The sequence below is a fragment of the Bicyclus anynana genome, chromosome 7 (genome assembly GCF_947172395.1).
Source record: "Bicyclus anynana chromosome 7, ilBicAnyn1.1, whole genome shotgun sequence".
In the NCBI taxonomy this organism is placed as follows: domain Eukaryota; kingdom Metazoa; phylum Arthropoda; class Insecta; order Lepidoptera; family Nymphalidae; genus Bicyclus; species Bicyclus anynana.
Genome location: NC_069089.1, coordinates 1,416,689 through 1,436,130, shown reverse-complemented (window position 1 = coordinate 1,436,130; position 19,442 = coordinate 1,416,689). Strand labels below are relative to the sequence as shown.

The window sequence follows — 19,442 nt, the reverse complement described above, 5'->3', positions numbered from 1 at the left end:
ATTAGTATAGATTTAAACTTCATTTCTAAGGGATGCCAAAAATAAAATGTCTCTTACAATGAAGTTGCCATGGAAATGAGCGATGTTACATCGCTGTACTTTACAGAATGCAGGGCTGGTCTGCATCAATTTGTATAATTATCGTTTAGTTAGTAAAATAGCCAAAGTTTTTTGAATAACTATGTGTAGGTTAGGATTAGCAGAGGTCATCTACTGTACGGTCGATTTGGTATCAAGATGAGACATAATTTGAAGGTGAAACGGAGAATTAGGAGCTTAGAGCTGAATTATTAGACTGTCATTTTTTTATTTATTGTACAAAAGCAATTACAAAGAAAATAATAGAAAACATAGTAAGCATGTGTAAAGGCTTGCTATATGTGCCAACAAATCAAACAAATCTGACAACCTTTGAATAGAGGAATATATGTATTTTTTTTTATTCTTTACAAGTTAGCCCTTGACTACATTCTCATCTGATGGTAAGTGATGATGCAATCTAAGACGGAATCGGGCTAACTTGTTAGGAGGAGAATGAAATCCACACCCCTTTCGGTTTCTACACGACGTCGTACCGGAACGCTAAATCGCTTGGCGGTACGTCTTTGTCGGTAGGATGGTAACTAGCCACGGCCAAAGCCTCCCACCAGCCAAAATATGTATTATAATCATCAATATCACACTACCGACAACAAACTATCTATCGACTAAAAACAACAAAAAAAAATCCGTTTAGTAATTCTGGTAATAAGATTAGCGTGAAGAACCCGAAATGAAAAAAAAATTTGAATCGGTCACTCTACATTCTTAGTAAAATATATGTATCTACACTTTTATTTATGTACTTTCAGCAAAGGACAACTTAAAATTGAGATTGTTTGCTACGTTAATTTTTTACCTCTTTGCGGTGAGCTGGACCAAAATATAAAGTTACGGCGTCCATTGCGTAGACAATAGTTCTCTGTAACCGCATGCTACTATATTTACATACTCCAAAGAACATTTACGACAGGAAACATCGCTGGTAATTTAATTGCTTTAAATTCTTTAGACATTCATCATCACACTAATATTATAAAAGCGAAAGTTTGTGTGTAAGTGTATATGTTTGTTCCTCCTTTACGCGACTATTGAAGCAATTTAGATGAAATTTGGGATGCCGATAGATTTTACTCTGGATTAACACATAGGAATTTTCATCTCGGAAAAATCCATAGTTCCCGCGGGATTTGTAAAAAACTGAATTCCACGCGGACGAAGTCGCGGGCGTCCGCTAGTCATTAATAATTGATTGACATTCATGATGATGGTTGATTAAATTTTGTCATAAATTTGTTAGCGTACCCTTCGGTATTTAGGACGAGATTTTTTTGACGTAAGCAATTTTGACGGCCTCCGTGGCGCAGTGGTATGCGCGATGGATTTACAAAACGGAGGTCCTGGGTTCGATCCCCGGCTGGGCCGATTGAGATTTTCTTAATTGGTCCAGGTCTGGCTGGTGGGAGGCTATAGCCGTGGCTAGTTACCACCCTACCGACAAAGACGTACCGCCAAGCGATTTAGCGTTCCGGTACGATATCGTGTAGAAACCGAAAAGGGGTGTGGATTTTCATCCTCCTCCTAACAGGTTAGCCCGCTTCCATCTTAGACTGCATCATCACTTACCATCAGGTGAGATTGTAGTCAAGGGCTAACTTGTAAAGATTAAAAAAAATCCATTAGGCTACTGTTTTTTAAAAGAATATTTCACGAGAACGGGGACTACATGAGTGAGACCGTTTGCGTGTGCCTAACAAATAAGCTATGCAATTGTTCCTCTAATTAAAAGCGTGTTAGAACCCGGTAATGATTCACTATGTTTCCCCTTTTTCCATTACGTTCTATAAATGTTATTTATTATCCCATCAAAACAGAATTACCTATCCCCTTTCTAATCTATTCTCGCCCCAAGCCCGTAACGATCTAAATTTAGAACAAATCTCTATAGACGCGATGCCAAAGTCAATATTAAGAAATTTTAATAACGGAAATTGTGATTTTTAAATTCTACGAATCCTCAATCCTCAAAGTATTTGATGTTTTGATTCTTCGGTTTATTTTCGACATCTGATTTGTAACTAAAGTATCTAATTTGAGACTGTACTGTTGAGTAACATATAAATAGGAATATTGGTCATATTAACAAAAGATATGGCGAATATTCTGAAAAAAAATTACTAATGTTATAAAGAGAGCAAGTTTGTGATGTTTTAGACTAATCTCTCGATCTACTGAACCGATTTTGATAATTCTTTTACCAAAGCCACATTGTTTGTGAGTGTTATTGACTGTATTTTATCCCACGGGAACGCAAGCTACGCGGGTAAAACCACGGAGCTGCTATATAAATATACGATTGTTAATTTGCTTTTTCGCATTTAAGTATGACGGCCTCCGTGGCGCAGTGGTATGCGCGGTGGATTTACAAGACGGAGGTCCTGGGTTCGATCTCCGGCTGGGCCGACTGAGATTTTCTTAATTGGTCCAGGTCTGGCTGGTGGGAGACTTTGGCCGTGGCTAGTTACTACCCTACCGGCAAAGACGTACCGCCAAGCGATTTAGCGTTCCGGTACGATGCCGTGTAGAAACCGAAAGGAGTGTGGATTTTCATCCTCCTCCTAACATGTTAGCCCGCTTCCAACTTAGATTGCATCATCACTTACCATCAGGTGAGATTGTTGGTTAAGCTGATGATTAAGTTGTGTTATTGTACAATAGTCAATATTCATTTATTTCAATTAGACTCATTTTACAAGCACTTTTGAAACGTCAAATATTAAAAAAATTAAATAATGGTGATAAAAGTTAGTCGAAAACTTAAAATTAAATTTACGAGGGTTCCAAACGTGCCTTGGTCCGAGAAGAGCCCACAACAAACTCAGCCAGGTCAATCAATCATCATCGATAATAATTATCACGTTAAGAATTATAGTTTTAAAAGACACCTAAATAACTAAACGTCGTAAAAGTTGTATTTTAGTAATGTTATGCAGTTCAATCACTGTAATCCATTCAAAGTCATTCATGAAACCAGGTTTTGTTGATGTTCGCTATAGATTTACAATTTGGCTTGCCTGGACTGGTTTACTGGTGAAATGTTTAACTTCGCTAAATTGATTGCTCGCGCTGCCAAATCGCAGACGGAGGCGTTTGAAAACAATAGACTGAGCCTGCGATGACTAGACTTACCTCATTTTAGAAAGGATTCAAATTCGTCAGGTTATAGTACAACTATAGGTAAATACGGTAGCCAATTATGGAGTATGGACTGTGTCTTTAAAAGGTCAAAAGAACGAATAGAACAGGGAACTTAAGCTAACTTATCTTCATAACATGCCCACGTGGAATGATGGCAAGAAGGCAAGAATACTGGCTGCATTTCAGCGCTGGACAACCATTCTGATCGTTTGCGCAAAAAATGAGCTAGCCCTTCTGTCGAGGTCGAGTCGAACTGCGGTGAAATAAGAAGTCAATGAAGCGGTCTCAAAAGTCATATAAATATAAAGCGTATTTTTTAAAGTGTCCTCGGCATAATATAAGAAATCATGTCACCAAAAAAACACCATTAAAGATTTTTTTTAAGAGAAAGAGGTTTCTAGGTAAGGGCAACTTGCCACGTGGCTAAATGTCTAGTGACTGGAGGAATGGAGGCTGGAAAATTTCCGCGCCAGTGTCGCTGCTGCCTGACTCCGGCCATTTGCAAAATCTAGCCAGTTAAGAGTGGTTATACTGCCATAAGTCGGTCGCCAAAGCCTGTCAGTCAGTCTGCAGGGTGCACCGCGAGCAGCTGAGGTTGGCAGTTGGGGAGGCTGACTGCTACTAGTCTCTGCCTTACACCCTCATTCCTTATGATATCGTTTTATACTTGCACTATCTGGACCCTTAAATTTACTACCTTTCTAAGCCACCTTGATGCAAATCCAAACTCTATAATTAGCTACTCAGACCAATTATTATAAAGGACCTGCCTCGCCAGACGTTACTTTTCTGTCAAAGTATATGATCAACGATCTAATGCGATTATAAAAACTGTCTCTATAGAATCGATGTTAAATGGTTGTAATCGCGTTTGTCGGTTAAAGAGCTTTTTAAAAATTTGTAATTTAATAGTGTAAGAAACGGGCAAAAACTTATACTTGAGTATAAGATATATACAAAATCTAAGCTCGTTTTCCTCAGAAAATGACAGACAATTTTGTTCGTGACTTTTTGTACGATACAGGTCCTTCTATAATTGGTCTGAGATTAGCTACGGTAGTTAAGTAACTAATAAAGTTTTTCTGTCATGCTACCTCAAGTATTAGCTTTCAAAATTTTGCCATCCTAAAATGAGGTAAAGGTCTGGCTCTCGCAGGTTTCCAGTCCACAATCGATAACTTTAAAGTTCTGCCCACGACTGTTTCCTAGCGCTGAGGCGAACGTAAGCGAAACTTAAAAATAAATCTATGAATGAATGCACGTTGACCAAGACCTTGCCAGATCCAAGACGTCGACCTACGTCTAGACTGAAGGCTGTTTGTGTTTGAGGAAGCTGAAAAACCACGCATTCCGAGTAATTAGTGAAACTCCTAGAAAACAACGAAATTATTTTGGAACGTAACAGCATCTTGTGTTGATTCTTATTAAATCGAACTCTCTTACTCTAATTAGCGTCATTCATCATCATTAACAACGCATATTCGACTGTTCACTGTTGAGCACGAGTCTCTCAGAATGAGAGGGGTTATTAGTTTACCACGCTGGCCAAATGCGGATTGGTAGACTTCACATACATAGATAATTAATAAAGTTCTCAGGTTGCATACCTGTTCCTCGCGATGTTTTAACTTCTCCGTGATACACAATCGTGATAATAGAGAAGGTACAAACATACACACAAACTTTAGCCTTTACAATGTAAGTGTATTTACAATGCACAAATAGATAATGTTAATAAATAGCTCACATTTACGTACATCTATGACAGGTCCACACAACACACTAAAAGAACATGTAAATAGTCAAACACGAGTATAAAAGAAGAAACAAAAGAAAATTACATAATTTTATTATTATGAGAAAGAACTCACCGATATATGTCGGACATTTTTTAAAGACTAGATAGAATTGCAAATTATATCGAATTTAGAAGGGACATACTTGTAGGTCCTGGATTAAACAAGCTCTCCCTTACAATTTGGCTGATACTTGGAAAGACAAAGATTGTACCCTAAATCAAAACTTTGATTTTTAACTTTATATCCCGGAAAATTTCATGAGAATTTGTGAAAAACTGAATTTTACAGGAATGGAGTTGCGGGCGCCCTCTAGTCGTTAATAAAGATTTTACTGATTACTGTCTCACAAAGAAGGAAATAATTTCATTTTAAAAATGAAAAATGTATTTTTTGGGCAGAATTCGTGCATTACGTTGTAATTACAGAATAATTTAAAAAATACCGGTTACTTTCATCCCCGCCCTGGTATTTTAGCTACTCGTACAATGACGGACTTCTTGAGTAAGAGAAGCGAAAATACTCTTACTCCTATTTAACAAACTTTTATATTTCGATAGATTAAATAAATTGAAATGAAATGAAATGAACTTTATTTGCCTTAATACACTTAATAAATATACAAGATGGACATACAAAATATAAAGTCACAGTGTATTGCCATATAAATGGTGCGCAAATTTTACAATTTATATGATTTGTTTGAGTATATATTACTTACCCACAATCATACAATTGTTTTAATTTAGTTTACAATTGTTTTAATTACCAAATTAGTCTACCAAAAATCCTAGGTTCTATTCTCACCTCACTTGATTTAACTTTTGGTGGAGAAAAAAGACTTGAATGTCTTCAATCTTCACCCTCAGACTATGTTTATGGTATGTGACCTTCATCATACATTGTCTCCTTATAGTGGCAATATAATTTTGGCTTCACCCATCACTCGATGATAAACAAACGACTTGTACAATGTACATACACATCAATCCGCGATCGTTGGGGTCGGATTCCGCAAAACTTATGCACATGTTATATTCGAAGATTTTAACGCATATAGGTCAATGTTTATTTATATTAATCATTGATCGTCAAACAATTACTGCCGAATCTGAACCCCAGCCAAGCGATAAGCTCGCCGCTTCAGCTCAAACGTTTCGGCCTACATTTCACAAGTGCCGCGGCATTATCGGAGCCGGCATCGAATCCCTGTAACATTTAGCCGACGTGAGGTAACTCCGGGTTGTCGGGGAAACGCGCAATTCTCCGGACGTTTGGGAGCGCCGCCCGCGCACCTGCCTTCTCCGTCACTCATCCAAATTTAAATCCTAAACTCCCCCCACCGGCGCGTGCGCTAAACATTCTGGAATAATTCCTGCGATTCAGCCACCGGTGCCCGCCATTCGAATTCGGGTCGTGACCGCGTTCGGTGATACTGTTTATCGTTACATCGGTTACATTAGACAAGAAGTAGCACAGACCCCAACGATGGCAGACGTAGACGTCCAAGTCCAGTATACGACCACCGAAAGGAAAACCAGAAAGGTCAAAAAGACCTCTAAGCGTAGGGAGTCCAAGGATGGAGACGTCACCGTCACCGAAGTCGAGCAAACCAACACGACTAACACCAACGACGATGGGTATGTGTTGCGGTGGCCAAGCCTTGACCCTTGTGTAGTGCGATGTGACCGCAGTGTGTTTATAAAGTGCAATTTCAAATCACGTTAATTCACAAGTGATATCAAATGAAACAATGTCAGTCAGGCCACCCTCACATACCCAACCTAATTTAAGGTATATTTCTTTAATAATTCAAAACTGCAATGCAGGCAAATCAATAAAATATATGTAACTTAAACGTAACTTCAGAATCAATAACATGAATTTTACAAATCTAAACTCTGACGTACCCCTGAACTTGAATTACAAATGTGTTTTGATCTGTTTCTTTTTGTTAGCTGTAGCATCGTGTTGTTTAAATATGGCTTCTGAAATTTGAGTCCACAACATTTATGTACTATTCGAATGTTATGCATTATGCCGCTGTTTTAGATCATTTGGTTATATTCTATTTTTCATCTTACTTTCTCAGATTTCAATTTAGTGTTTATAGATACTACTAATAGGAGGCACATTAAATTTTCTTTATATTGCTTGTTTTGTTTCCAGCTTATTTTCAGCGGCGAATACACCAAGGCAATGAACAAGGACTGGCACAGCGGTCACTTCTGCTGCTGGCAGTGTGACGAGTCCCTCACCGGCCAACGCTATGTCCTGAGGGATGAGCATCCTTTCTGCATCAAGTGCTACGAGAGCGTCTTCGCCAATGGCTGCGAAGAATGTAACAAGATCATCGGTATTGACTCTAAGGTCAGTATTTACATCTTCTATATTTTAAGAATGATACCTACGCACTTTTAATATTTGTTACTTCATTGATTTTACAAAACAATTTACCTTTCAAAAGCGTTTTATAAGTATTATGATCATTCTAATGTATTTGTCTATCGAGAGCCGTGATTAAAACCTTTTATTATATTAATTCACTCTTGACCGAAAAGATTTATTGCATCATATTTAGTTTAAGCGCTGCGTTGGAATGTTTCGATTTGACTCATATTTCGGTATCTATTTTAAAGAATAACAATTTGTGCCAAAACTACTCAACATCGCACTATAGCCAAGTGGATTGTCTTGTGATAGTTTAGTTCCAAAATCTTATGTAATGTAAGTCAATTTTGTCTTTAAAACAACAAATGGATTTTGTGTACTGTTCCGAAAAGTCTCTCGAGACTAAAAAGTGTCAAATAATGTGATGCAGGAGATTTAGTGTCATCACCGGCATTATTTAGCTCTGTCACTCCGATCAAATTTAGTTTTGTAACTCCAGTCGGCCCAGATTCCTCGGGCGTACCTCTGCGCACGGCACCAGCATGATCGCTGCCAACATCAAGTATACCTATACAACGTTTATCTCGAATGACTTTTCCCGTTATACCAAACAGCTGCAATATCCCAATAGTATCAACATTAAACATTTCTTTGAACTACGCCCGTCAATCAGCTTTAAACGAGTTGAAGTTATTAATTTTTTACATTTACATAAAATTTAAACCTATTTCTTTTGGCTTGATTTAAATACTCTATCTCTTTTGGCAGATAAAAGAGTTGGTACGTTATTTACGTAGCGTAGGTACGCATATTTCTTACGTCTTGGACAATATAAAACATGAGTTATTTAAATCGGGGGGGAATTCCGCTAAGAAAGCAATTAAGAAAACGTATGGATCATAATTTTTCACCATCAGGTACTGTTTCAGCTTTACCTTTTCTTCTATGCGTCCTAAAACACGAGATAGCGACAGTGTCTGGCATTATCTGATAACATTCATTATGTAATCGTTGTTGATTTTTGATACAACAACCAGCATTCAATTTGTTTGAGTCTTTAATCATCATTTACTTAAAGAAAATTTAAAGATTCTTTTTTGTCACGGAAATATGCGAAACAATTAAAGGACTACTGCTGAATAAAACACCATAGTGTTTTGACGGTTTCAATAACATTCTAAATCTTCTTTTTTGTAGCTTAGCTTAGTTTTATGTTATGACCGAATAAAATATTACTTTTCTTTCTTTCAAATCATCGCCTAATGTCTTACAATTGAACGATACCATAGGATCAAAGTAAGAAGCTCCTGCATTCCATTTTTGCTGACACTGGCAGTAATTTATGTCATGTCCTCATAATAATTATTATCTTAGACCCTAGAAATATAGCGTTAACGTTAAGTATAAACGTATTATGTGTACTGAAAAGCACAAAGTTTCGTAGGTCATTTATGAAACAGTTTGTTAGTTTTAAAATAATATAACTCGGAACAAATAGCGGACGGTTTGCAAAACAAACATGTAAAGCTTGCTGGCGGCTCATGTGTACTATTTTTGGGTCGGAAACAAGCGTTATTATTCTAATGTGCTCATTTCAACCTTGAGAAACCATGGGAGGATTCGTCAAGCGATTCTTTAGAGATTTATGCTCGATTCAATTCACACTTAGCGTGTCGTAATGGGCCAAAATAAACATTGATATTTTATTGACATTACGACATTTAGGTTAGTTTTAACGCGTTTGTTTTGCTGTGTTGCCGAGAATAGAACGTAAACGAGGGGCTTTATTGAGTAGTAGAGTTAATGCATTTGTTTGGATGTCTCGGATTAAAGTGCCAGTTATTTCAGAGGAATCGACTTTTTACGCGAGACGCTTTTTTGTTTATTTTCTAGCTTTCATTCTTCGTACTTAATTTTATTTACAGTAGTTATTGCATCGTAACTGCTGTTTGCGGGAACACTTGATTTTTTTAAAGGCATAGTAGAAGTTAAACTAGACATATTTTTTTCTGAACTGAATTACACAAATGCGTTGTTCTTTACTTGATAAGACTTTATTTTTACTTTTCAAGATGTATTTTCCTTATATCAATAATATATACTTAAACAACAAACAAACTCTTATATACTTTGACTTTGCTTATTCTACGTTAAAACTGCATAAACAAGTAGTTGCGTAGTAGTTTGCGTAGTAGTAAAAAAAAAATGCTTTCTTTTATCGCCCACCTCAATTATTAATAATTCGAAGTACAGACTAGCAGCTTAAACTACTTTTTACCAAACCGAAATTTCATCGTAATATATTTAATGTACATACATACATATATAGCACTTCAATTCTGATTCGGAAAATACTAAATAAAGATCTACATTCAAAAATCACTTTTACGAAAAAAATTCAAGTACAAAAACGAGCATTTCGCCGAGCAAATCACCTTTTACTAAGTCACAAACCTTGTACTAGCTATGGTAACAAAAATATTATATTTGAAGGAGCACAGATCTACAATAAATTACCATCTGATATCAAAGAAGTTAAATCTATGTTTATTTACAAAAAGAAATTAAAATTTTATTTATTGAATCACATGTCATTGTAACACATGCCGCATCCAGTAAGCTATAATCTTTTTTATTAAAACTAGGCAAGTATACTACGTAAGAAGCCGGTTACAAACATGTAATTTAAAATCTACCCGCATTCTTTTTTTTTTTTTTAGCAATTATTTATTTTGATTTATTGTATGTAGGATTTAAGTCTAATTAGTATGTACACACGTGAATAATTACCTTAGTGAGTTAATTGTATTTCTCATATAAGCGAATTTTATGTAATTCTTTTGAGAAAATAAAGATCTTAAACCATTATGTCTACCTGATTCCTACCTAGCTGTTACATATTTGGAATGTAATTTATTCTCTAAACTAAGGCTACGCGTATATCTATACAAGTAGTATCGTAGGCGATACAATCGTTAAAGTACACACGAAATACATTGACCGGTTCATTGTAATACTTCACCATAATCTTTTATAACGCCTACATTTCTATTCGTAATGCTGGGATTTTCCTATAAAGCTAAATAACATTCAGTGTTCTTTGTTAAAGAACGGATTCTTATCTATGAATGATTTAAATTTATAAAAAATTGTCCTACGTTATTGTTAGATGATATGGTGATGAAAAAAGTTAATAGCTAAGACGTATTTTAATATTAATATCATCCCGGAATTGGAAAGTAAATGCAATTCTCCAAGTTTTTTGGAAGTAAATGCAATTCTCCAGCCAAGGGTTATGTTACCTAACCCCTGGCTGGCCCAATGCGGATTGGCAGACTTCACACACTCAGAGAAAATTCTCAGGTATGCAGGTTTCCTCAAGGTTTTTCTTCACCGTTTGAGACACGTGATATTTAATTTTTCTTATCTTATGATAAGTAGTATATTTGTACACAATACGAGCTATGACGTAGAAAGCTCTACTACTATTGTAAAAATTAAAAGGGTATATAAGGATAATTTACACCAATTATTTGCGGACGAAATGGCGGGCATTTGTTTGTATAATATAGGTAAGCTGTAGTATAACATACGGACAAAATTTAATCAGCAGGACATTATTACACCCCTAAATTTAATAATAAAAAAAACTCTACATGAACAACTGTCGTGTCTAAATACGTTTATGAATGTAATTAAATCCTTCCATCGCTTAATACATATTTGCTCATCGCTTCAAAGCGTAGTCATCAATCATGCGCTCGCACCGTCACTGTTAATGCTTTTAGCTATTTCCACTTGATTGATAAAGTAATTAATATGCTTTGTATGATAATATTTTATTATTTCCATTAATTAACAATCACGTGTATGAAAAGATAAAGTTACTTAAATAATATCAAAATCATAAAGGTTAAGCCTCCCTCCCACTGATGCATTTCAGACAGTAACACTATCGCGAAGTTGCGTTTTGCGTCTTTTTCCGACTAGTTGGAGGGCAATGGGAATATTGGTCATATTTAAAAGACTAGCTGACGCCCCGAGGTTTCACCCGCGTAGTGTTCGTTCCCGTATGAGTACTGTGATAATATATAACCTATAGCCTTCCTCGATTAATGGGCTATCTAACACCGAAAGAATTTTTCAATTCGGACCAGTAGTTCCTGAGATTAGCGCGTTCAATCAAACAAACAAAATCTTCAGCTTTTTAAAAAAATGATGTTGGTGATTTCTACGGTAATGAAAACTACGCGGGTGATCTCCTGATCTTTTGTAGAGTAACTAAGCCTTATGTTCTTTCTCCAGGATCTGTCATACAAGGACAAGCACTGGCACGAGGCATGCTTCCTGTGCGCCAAGTGTCGCGTGTCGCTGGTGGACAAGCAGTTCGGCTCCAAGCTCGACAAGATCTACTGCGGCAACTGCTACGACGCGCAGTTCGCCAGCCGCTGCGACGGCTGCGGCGAGGTCTTCCGCGCCGGTGAGTGAGGGCCTTTATGTTATTATTTACTGCGTTTCTTACTAACTTATACTGAAGTTGAGGACATTTTATTTTTTTCAAAAATTTGTATAGCGTGTTAGCAGCTAGCATGACTATAGTCTGATCCATAATCTCGTTGTTGAGTCCAGTTCAACTTAAAGGTTTATTTATATGGCTGTTTCGGTCTTTAAAGCTGATGGTGCTAAGTGGCGTGCTCTCCATAGATGTAAAAATGCACTACCTACCCTAAGGATTCATTACGAACCTGTATTGGAGAATTTTCTATTTTGTAGAATTTGTTCGTTTAATACCAACCTTAGTTAAAACCCTTTAAACATCACTGTGCCTTGCGCAGTTGTAGGAAAATTAACAACTAATTAAATTAAAATTTTAGTTCAATTTTGTAACCAATTAGAACTGTGATTCGTTTGGAAAGTGTTGTACATATAATGCGTAAATAAGACAATGTTTGAACATTTGAAGCAGAAAACATATATGAAAAATATATTTGCCATATTTTTTGATATGGCAAATATTCTTTATTGAAATATTGCCTCTAAGTCTAACTTAGCAACAACAGCGATATTAAAAACAACTCGGTCCGAGAAATCCTAGAAAAAATATTTTAAATTTTTAAATCTCTAAAACGACTTTATTTAGCGAAGTAATTTCACTCATTATCAATTAGGACATTTTAAAATGTAGTTTTTAAAAGTCCAGGATTGAAAAACAAGCAGTAGGTATACTTTGCGCAAACGTGCATTGAATCATTGAATGCGGCACAGCTCGTCAAGATTCTTTGCAACGTTCCTTTTATACTGGAAAAGCGAGCCTTATTACATCGCTCGTGGAAATATTAAACGAAGCTTTTAATTAGGAGGCTTTTCAACTTTTTAACAGTCGTTCATTAGTCGGATAGAATTCAGCGATGCCTGATTTAAATCGCGTGCTAGGAAAAATTATATTTTGTACTACATTTTGTTGAACCAGTTAACATTTTTATTGCCATTTTCAATTCGAAATACCCTTAATATGCTGTTTGAATGGTATTTACGATTTGACTGAAAGAGTATAAACTTTACTGAAAAAAACTAACTCTTTATTTTTCATTGAAATTCTGAAGTTTGTTTACCCTAGTAGTCATGTATGATATTTAAATGCCTTAAAATTTAACAAAAACTTAAGATATTATCGACATTTGGCAGATAAACTCTCGTATTGGGTGGTATCTTTGTTTTATATTAACTGGTTCAAATTGGAGCGATAAGGAAGCCTTTCATATTTAATATGTATTAAACTCTGAACAAGTAAAAAATATACATACTTAGGCACATATGTGCTTATAGATTAGTTACTCATATGAAACAAATCATCAGTAGGTATACATTGTTATTTTTATGAAATCCTTAGTTAAGTCACCTTATAGTGGGCACTTTTTAGCGATAGACCGCCTTTTGTGCATATTTAATTTTCTTGTTTTTTTTTTATCGTTTTCTATTGTATAGTTTTTCATTTAATTTCATTTTCATTACATAACATGTCTGTGTTATATCCTAGTATGACATGACACTTCCATTAAACATTATTTATGAGTGGAGCGATTATCGTCCATATAAGGAGTGATGTTGGGACCGTTGCACATGGATATAGACAAGTTGTTGTCAGTAGCTACTTGCTCTGTGGCGCTCGCAGCATATGCTTCTATCACTTGAGTCATGGCTCGTGACACACGGTTCAAAAAAACTACGAACAATATAAATCAAAATTAACAAAAAGAAGAAGGGTTGTTTCTTGAAGTTTAATCGCTATGTTTCTGGTCACACAAAAATGGCTGTACCTATTGCGTTGCGGCTTTCTTAAAGTTTTATGGATTTTGTTTATATTTAAAACTAACTTTTTCAGCAATCTAAAAACCATTTGACAGGATATGGGAGTTGAAAGTAGGGATGAACACCCCAAGCACGACACCTTGAATTTTCATGAATAAGTGTTTTTTTACAACATTTTTAACTTCGCATGGGGAGGGCACAAAGTTAGCCTGTGTCACTCCTCATGAATGATGGCTATATTATAAATAAAAAATGGTTTTTTATAATCCCACTGGTAGTTGCAGAAATTATTAGCTACATAGACAAATAAACACACATAATTTATAACATTAATTAGGTATAACGTATAACCTTTGAATTTATATCTAAAATAAAATTCTAGTTCTACAAAGTAACTGTCCGTGTGTTGGATAGGCGGTTTACTCACTGTCCCATATAAGGTCGGTGAGATACCCTTGCTGGTTAAGGCGCTGTAAGGTGATTTGATAAAAAACCGGCCATTGCCAATGCCGCGGCGCAGCCTCCGACCCACTAAGGGCTTTTGACTTTTAAATCGCGAATTATTCACCGACGGCAATTTGTTGTGACATTTCTGTGAACATTTCCCGTGTTTATTTTATGACATCGATGTAACTGATGATTTGGGAAGGGAAGGAAATAATGCTTAACAAGTTGTTGTTTCATCATCGTCATTACTTATTTCGCTACAGGTGTCCCCACAATCTCACCTGATGGTTAGTGATGATGCAATCTTAGAATAAAGCAGGCTACCTTGTTAGGAGAAGGATGAGAATCCACACCCCATTCGGTTTCTACACGACATCGTACCGAAGCGCTTAATCGCTTGGCGGTACCTCTTTGCCTGTTTTCGTTGAGTGTGGTAACTTATCCACGGCCGAAGACTCCACCAGCTTATAGGGGTTGTGGGATTTAGACCCACTAAGCTGCTTCAATAGGGGTTGACGAGTTTAGGGTGATAATGTTAAGCTTTTACGTTCACTATCAGTAAAGGCAAAACATTGAATTAATCTTAAAATATTGACATCTTGTACACGTATTTTTATGCATTTTAAACTAATTTGAATTTCAATGAAATGTAACACCATCTTCCCCATTCTGAGCTGAACATTTTTACTGATAATTTCTTAGAAAAAATATAAAGCTAGTACTTGAGAGCTGTACTCAAGACTCGAACCCAAGACTTCGTCCAAGCTAACCACTGGACCAGTATATTTGTATAACATAATATTTTAGTATGCGTGGATAAAATCTTGGAACTAATTTAGAACCACCAAATGTTAGAGTAAGAATATATTCTTACTCTAAGCATCAAACCTAGATCATCGTATGACACAACACGTAGCATGGAGTAGGCAAATTAATTGTACATCAGCCCCAAAAGCCATAAATTGCTGCGGAACGATCAATTACACCACCAGCATCCCAATGATGCCCTACCAATGCCGATTGCCGTTTATTGTATCGAATTGAAACAAAATCGACTCATACATGATCATATGAGTATAATAATTAATGGACGTGACATGAAATGGGACCCTTCCTACATCAAAAACATTCATTCACCTCCCTATTTAAAAAATGACAAGAAACAGACTTTAATTGCCACAACCTCCCCGTTTTTAACCGACTTTAAAGAAGGAGGAGTTCTCAATTCGACGCGTTTTTTTAATGTTTGTTACCTCGTCTTCATCTTTTCCAATTTTGAAAATTCTTTGTTTGTTTGAAAGAGTATACTTCCAGATTGGTTCCATTTAATTTTCACGAAAATTAGGTTTAGTAATTTTGTGTGAAAACGATAATAACGAAACTGTGGCGCTTTCGTTCACTACGCTATTTAACAAAAAATTTAAACGACTTCAAAATCACAAATATAATCTAAAAAGCGAAAAATTTAATCGTATGTGCTACCTTCTGATCACTTTGAAGGCGGTACCAACACATTAATTTAAGCCGTTGCAATCATAAAGTTTTAGGATTTTCAAACGGTTCTTTCTCGTGATTCTTATGAACGGCTTCAATTAATATGCCACTGGTCTGGCACCGCCTTAGATATAGAACATTATAGGATCTATTCCTTGTACTTGCTCTTTTATCTATGGTTTTGCACTTAACATGAGAAGCCGTCATCTACTACCTACCATAAACAAAGAACAGTAAGTTTCGTGTGCCGCGTGTGCCGCTTTAAGTTCATCGTCTCTATTGATTCATACATCATTGTTTTTTAGTTTTAGTAGGATTAGAGTACCGCAATAATACGCCGTGATTTGCGGAATTGCGGATATGGTTTGTCCATTAGCTTTTAGGTTACATTTATTTTAACAGAGGACTTTCGAATACCTATCTACTACCTACGTCGAAACGCTTTAGTTGATAATATATGAAAAGTAAATCAAATTATTATGGTGGGCGTCCACAGATCCGCATCGTACGTTTCGGATGTATCGCATGAAACGGATCGTAGTATGTATTCTTTGTATAGAAAGTCGGAAAAATTAAAAATCTGTTTAATGCGATGCTTCCGATAGGTAGACGCCTGTCTTTATATATCAGTATAACTTTCTTGTAGGTTTAATAGATAGCATTCTTCAAGTTCCGGGGTGTGATTCCGCTATTTTATACTCGTCGATGTAATATTCGCCTAGAACAATTTTAATTAGAATTTGAACTTTATTTTTTTGCCTGGATGCCAAAAATAAATTGTCACTAACAACGTAGTTAGTAGTAGGAAATGAGCGATGTCACATCGCTGTAATTTTACAGAAGGGCTGATCATAGGGTCGAGCTATGAAATGTCAAATTTTTAGTTTTATTTAGGCACCACGCTAGCCCATAGCAGATTTCACACACGTATAAAATTTTTTAGGTATGCAAGTTTCCTTACGATGTTTTTCCTTCACTGTTTGAGTGACGAGATATTTAATTTCCTAAAATGCACATAACTGAAAAGTTGGAGGTGCATGCCCCGGACCGGATTCAAACCTACGCTCTCCGCATCGAAGGCAGAGGTAATAAAGTGTACCTACTACCAGTATACTCCGCAAGCCGTGATACCCCAATGGATATGACCTCTGCCTCCGATTCCGGAGGGTGTGGGTTCGAATTCGGTCCGGGGCATGCACCTCCAACTTTTCAGTTGTGTGCATTTTAAGAAATTAAATATCACGTGTCTCAATCGGTGAAGGAAAACATCGTGAGGAAACCTGTATACCAGAGAATTATCTTAATTCTCTGCGTGTGTGAAGTCTGTAAATCCGCATTGGGCCAGCGTGGTGGACTATTGGCCTAACCCCTCTCAATCTGAGAGGAGACTCGAGCTCAGCAATGAGTCGAATATGGGTTGATGACGACTACCAGTATACACAAAATATAACAAATGTGACCTTTGTTATAATAATAATAATTAGCTCGCGATAAGTCTAGCACGTGACGTGTAGTACCTACTTGTGCACGATGTACAGCCGTCGGTTATGATTAGGCACGTCGGGCAGACATCCTTTGATGTGAAAAAACGGTCAAGTGTGAATCGGGCTTACTCACATGGGTTCCATACATTCTGTTTACGACCTTTTACCTCTCCAATCAGTCATAAGTACTATGTTCGGAATAGGTACGGCAGTAGGATTGATTTTGTTCACTTGTGCTATAAAACATTGTTTTTGCCAAATATAATAATTAATTATTATTATGTATCAGTAAGATGAAACTGTTATTTTTCACACTTTTTTTTTATTCATTACAAGTTAGCCCTTGACTACAATATCACCTGATGGTAAGTGATGATGTAATCTAAGATGGAAGCGGGCTAACTTGTTAGGAGGAGGATGATAATCCACACTCCTTTCGGTTTCTACACGACATCGTACCGGAACGTTAAATTGCTTGGCGGTACGTCTTTGTCGGTAGGGTGCTAACTAGCCACGACCGAAGCCTCCCACCAGCTAGACCTGGACCAATTAAGAAAACTTCAATCGGCCCAGCTGGGGATCGAACCCTGGACCTCCGTCATTAAATCCTTCGCGCATGCCACTGCGCCAAAACACTATTTTGTATTCAATTAATTAACTTTAATATAAACCCGCATTTCTGATAAAAAAAAAGGAAAACGAATCGATGTTATAAGGGATTTTTAGGCACATAATACAAATGTTTACGTGGTTATAGTATGGCCATATAGGTACATCGTTCGATTTGTCTAGCTCATTGCTGAGGCTAGTAAGCCTAGGTTACAAAATGGAAAGTTAGTGTACGAAATAACGAAAGTACGACAAACCCGTTTGACGCTATATCAGTAAACAGATAAGTTCCAATCCGCTTTTCTAAATATCTACTAAACGAGTCTGTGAGTGTCACACCTTTGTTTATTAAAAGCTGAAAGTCTTACAACACATGCTCGTATCAAATGTGTAAGTACAGTAAGTAACTAAATGGTAGCTTTGGGAGTAGAGAAAAATAAAAAAACTAGATCAGAATAAAACAAATTCAGTAAAAAAATTAAAAAGGGATTACGCACCTATGATAGTGGCTCTCCAGAGCGTGGCTTTGTTCAACCGTTGTTATCCCTGGGCCGGGTGCTCTTTTGCCCAATATTTTTCTTTCCTTCCTTAGATTAGTTTTGGGAGCGAAAACTGGGCTCCTCTCTGCATGTGCCCAAAGAAGCCAAGCTTTCGTCGCAGTACGGTGGACATGAATTCTCTGTTTTGGCATATCAATTTCAGCACTTTAGTGTTTTTAGTATTTGTTATCTTGTACCTACACCCGTGTGCTTATTTTATATTAGTATTTTATTAAAGAAGCCACGACGATATGCGAATAGCGACTCTCAGGTCTGTGACTGTGGAAAAAATGAAAAACGACTTACGAACAATGAATACTTCGACGATTTACGTCTGGACTTTTGAAACCTGCTAGCTATCTAAACCACCACAGTTGCCTACTATATCTACTTATGCTACAAGCATGATGGGCTGGCAAACTTTCAGCTTTTATAAAATGAAGTAGATCTGGCTACAACAGGTCTTAAACTACCAATGTTTGTCTGCGAAGTGAACGTTTCTTCGAGTCTCTGTTCAATGTATATCTTTATTTGTATTACAGTCCATTTCGAACTAATGAAATTAAATTGTTATATAACAACGCTTTCTCTCTAGAGCTTTATTAATTACTATCAAAACCTCGTGCTTTCACCCGCGTAATTCCCATTCCCGTAGGATGGATGAGATAAAATATAGCCTACTCGTATTTTACTCTAGCTAGGTAGTTTTTTATCGGTGAAAGAATTTTTCAAATCAGTCCAGTAGTTTTTAGTTTATTTGTTACATGCAAAAAACACAAATTTATTTTCTTTCTTATAATATTAGTGTAGATATAATAGAGAAATTAAATTCTTTGATATCTATTGAATATAATACATGCGTTAATTTATATTATGCCATTTTTAAGTCTCTCATTTATTTATTTGTCTTTTTTTATACAGTTTAACAATGGTAATAGTAAAAATACAAAACTCTATTAAATATTTATAAAAAAAATATTATTAGCAAATTATAATTTTGAATAAATAACTTTAAAATAACTTAATATATTAACTAGAACATTACACGCAAGTGCGTGCAAATAAACTATTTTCATGGGAAATATATGGCAATATAAAATAACAATCGCCAAGTTTACTTGGTTAAAAAAGAAAGC

At 36.3% G+C, this 19,442-nt stretch overlaps 1 protein-coding gene across 4 annotated transcripts in view; it reads left to right on the top strand.

Moving 5' to 3' along the window:
* The window catches only part of LOC112047339 (four and a half LIM domains protein 2), a 212,296-nt gene that overhangs the window by 166,396 nt on the left and 26,458 nt on the right, over positions 1–19,442 (top strand). For all 4 annotated transcript variants that reach the window (XM_052882721.1, XM_052882723.1, XM_052882720.1 and 1 more), the window contains 2 exons: positions 7,203–7,403; positions 11,730–11,904. In XM_052882721.1, the coding sequence (XP_052738681.1) occupies positions 7,203–7,403; positions 11,730–11,904 (376 nt within the window). The remainder of the gene's footprint in view (positions 1–7,202; positions 7,404–11,729; positions 11,905–19,442) is intronic.